Source organism: Camelina sativa, chromosome 19, assembly GCF_000633955.1.
Source record: "Camelina sativa cultivar DH55 chromosome 19, Cs, whole genome shotgun sequence".
Taxonomy (NCBI): domain Eukaryota; kingdom Viridiplantae; phylum Streptophyta; class Magnoliopsida; order Brassicales; family Brassicaceae; genus Camelina; species Camelina sativa.
The window spans coordinates 1418419-1421461 of NC_025703.1; the positions used below are offsets into that span (position 1 = coordinate 1418419).

General features: G+C 31.2%; 1 protein-coding gene across 1 annotated transcript; it reads right to left on the minus strand.

Annotated features, from left to right (window-relative positions):
- LOC109130764 (NAC domain-containing protein 92-like) lies at positions 3–565 on the minus strand (the record flags this gene model as incomplete). Its single annotated transcript, XM_019240775.1, has 2 exons — positions 148–565; positions 3–61 (listed from the first exon to the last, which is right to left on the minus strand). Coding segments are annotated over exons 1-2 (258 nt in total), but the record flags the coding sequence as incomplete, so codon positions are not given.

A 3043-nucleotide genomic window follows, 5' to 3' on the forward strand; every position in this document is an offset into this window, starting at 1 on the left:
GGATACTTCCGATCCCTCTGGCAGAAAAAGTAAAACTCCTTCTCCCCCATCTTTGCAATCTCTGCACTCAAAATCAATAATCAGAATCTTGATGGATGATCTTCTTTGAAACGGTCAAAATAATTAAAAGATCTTGATTTGACTTACTTGGTAGATCCCATGGCTCGTTCTTGTTGAGGTCGGCTTGACCGATCGCCGCCGCGGTGAATCGGATGTTGAAGACCTTCTCTTTAAGGTAGTGAGTTATAATCTCTTCATCAGTTGGGTGAAACCGAAACCCTGGAGGCAAATCCACCACCTCCTGATCTCCTCCTTGATTCACAACTACACTGCCTTCTTCCACCATCTATCTTTATGTATGTTTAATCAAGAACAAGAAAAAGAAAAAAAAACCTTGATGGATTTCAAGAAAACAAGAATTTTTATTTGAGGAAATTTAAGGTTTATCGATCGAGGGGTATGTGTTTATAGCAGATGCACGTAGGCGCTGAAGAAAGAAAGAAACAGAAGCAAAGGTTTGAGAATTTTGAGGAACTATGCAGTTAAAGGAAATGAAAATAAAAGTATGTGAAGGTAGAAAAAAATGTCTTTTATATAGAAGGAAGATAAGAATTAAGAAAGAAAGAAAAAGAAATCAATAATTGTTTCTTTTTCTTCTAGTATTCATTTTTTTTTTGTTCTCTCTCTCTGTATTTTTTGGTGATGTAGCAGAGACACGTATGCTCTAAGCAATTTCCTTACTTGTTGAAAAAGCCCGCACAATTTAGAAAACACTTATCTTAATTACTATTTGTATGAAATTTAGAGCAATTAGCAATTTAATATAGAGATGTTAGGTCTACATACAGTTTTACATTAATGTTATTGAATTTTATTTATTTTGTAATCCTAAAAGAAAAATAATTTATTTTTAGTGGATTACTGAAACATGTACTTTTACAAAAGAATATTTTGCTATATACTGTATATAATATATTGTAACAATTCATGTATTGGGATGCCCATGGAATGATGAAATTTTCCACAAAAAAAAAATAGATCCATATACACGTCTGTCGAATGATTTTATGGTTAAAATTGTATTGTTACAACATCTCATAGGACTATGTCAGTAAAGTCCTCTTATGGCTTCCTTAGCGACCCACCAAAAAAAAATGGCTTCGAACCTTCGATAGCCACATGACATGCATCTACCTTTTGAAAATAACCTCTTTTGGAAAGAAAATAAAGAGTCGTGTGGCAGAAAAAACCTTTGAAAGAAAATATACCACTCAAAAAAGTGTTAAAAGGTTTGGCTTCTCTTCGTATTATATATGTGGACCCATATTATTGAAAAAGATGTTCCTTTTTTTTTCGTTGATATGTGTTGTCCTGCTAAAAGTAATTCCTAATAAGAAGAATCTCAAAACATATTGTATGGTGTAATGTTTGTATTATTATATGAGCTTATGAAGATTTCAAGTTTCTATGAAGATGATAAGTTTCTATGAAGATTTGTATACGAGAGTAAAAACGAATACGTCGATCACATAATTTGAGGATTGTAGTATAATAGTATATGACTGAGAGTGCTCCTTTCGGATTATTTATTTGAGCATGGTTTTCCAATTAAAAAGAAAATACAAAATAGGTGATCTCGATTTTGCAATTTACTTTTTGAAATTTGTATTGTGATCTAGTTTATGAATTTGGAATCGGTTCAGTTTTCTTTTAAGCATCAAACTAACTGTATATAAGATAAACTAAACTGATTTTTTTTTTTTTTTTTTCAAATTAGATTATGGGTTTGGTGTCCTATCGTCGACTCAATCAACTTAATGTATAACATTATGTGTTTGTACTTTGTACTTTGATTAGATGTTTTTCGAACGATTTTTCGTATATTAGTAATTTAGCAACAATTAAAATGGAAAAAGAAAGAGGGACGAAAATACTACTTACTATATGATGAGTAAAATACTAGTTAATTTTTGTGCCAATAAAGCTAGTTGGATTTTAATATGAGGAAAAAAACAATTCTATGAGTGCTGCTATATATATTATCTTTGAAAAGTTTCAACTATATGACATCTAATCTCCAACTAACTTAACTGTCTAATTGTCTTTATTCTCCCCCATTACATTGCATTATCAGGATTATTACATATTCAAACACGCAGTATATATTACTAGTATTACTTAGTTAAATCATTTTCTAAGCTGCACATAAATTCACATATATGCTTTTCATTCTACAAGAATAACAAAACTATCGAATAATAACAATTTTAATAGTATTTCCGATATGAAATTATTAAAGTCAATAGTACTCGCAACAACTCACCGACTTAATTAAATTTTCAAACAACTAATAAACTCCTTGGTTTTAATTACTAGTTAAGTGCAACCTCGATTTTGACTGTTCGTATTATTAGTGACCGTCGACTCTTTCATCTTCTTTTTTTCTTCGTTACCGATCGACTTCCAAAACAAATTCTGGTATCATCAACCTATGGTATTATTGTATTATATCGCACGAATAATAATATATAACGGAAACTGGATAAGAATAACTTATCAGATAACAAAATTGACAATACAATAATATACTGTGGACCGCAAGTTATGGAATATAATTAGGGGCTTAATTAAATTATAAATCTAGGAAAGAACTTTTCTTACATATACTGTTATGTATCCTTGAAATTTCTCATATATTGTATTAATTTGTATAAATGTCCGTATTTTAAAATGTTTTGGCGCGTGGACCCCATTATATAGTAGAAGAAGAATAAAATAAGAAAAAATATAAATAAAATGTAAGCTGCTGTTAAAAAATAAAATTACAAAAATGAAAACTTAAGAAGGTTGACTTTTTGCTTCCAAAGGCAAAAAGACTTCAAAGCAAAGGGAGCCGCATCATTTTGGTGACGGCATCTGACGTAGACTATGACATCATCTACTCCCTTATTGGGTCACATGTGGCCCCAGCCCAGGCCTTTTAACTGTCAATAACACTCACTGTCTATCCTCGACGAGTCCTCTTCCATCATCTTTTGTGTTG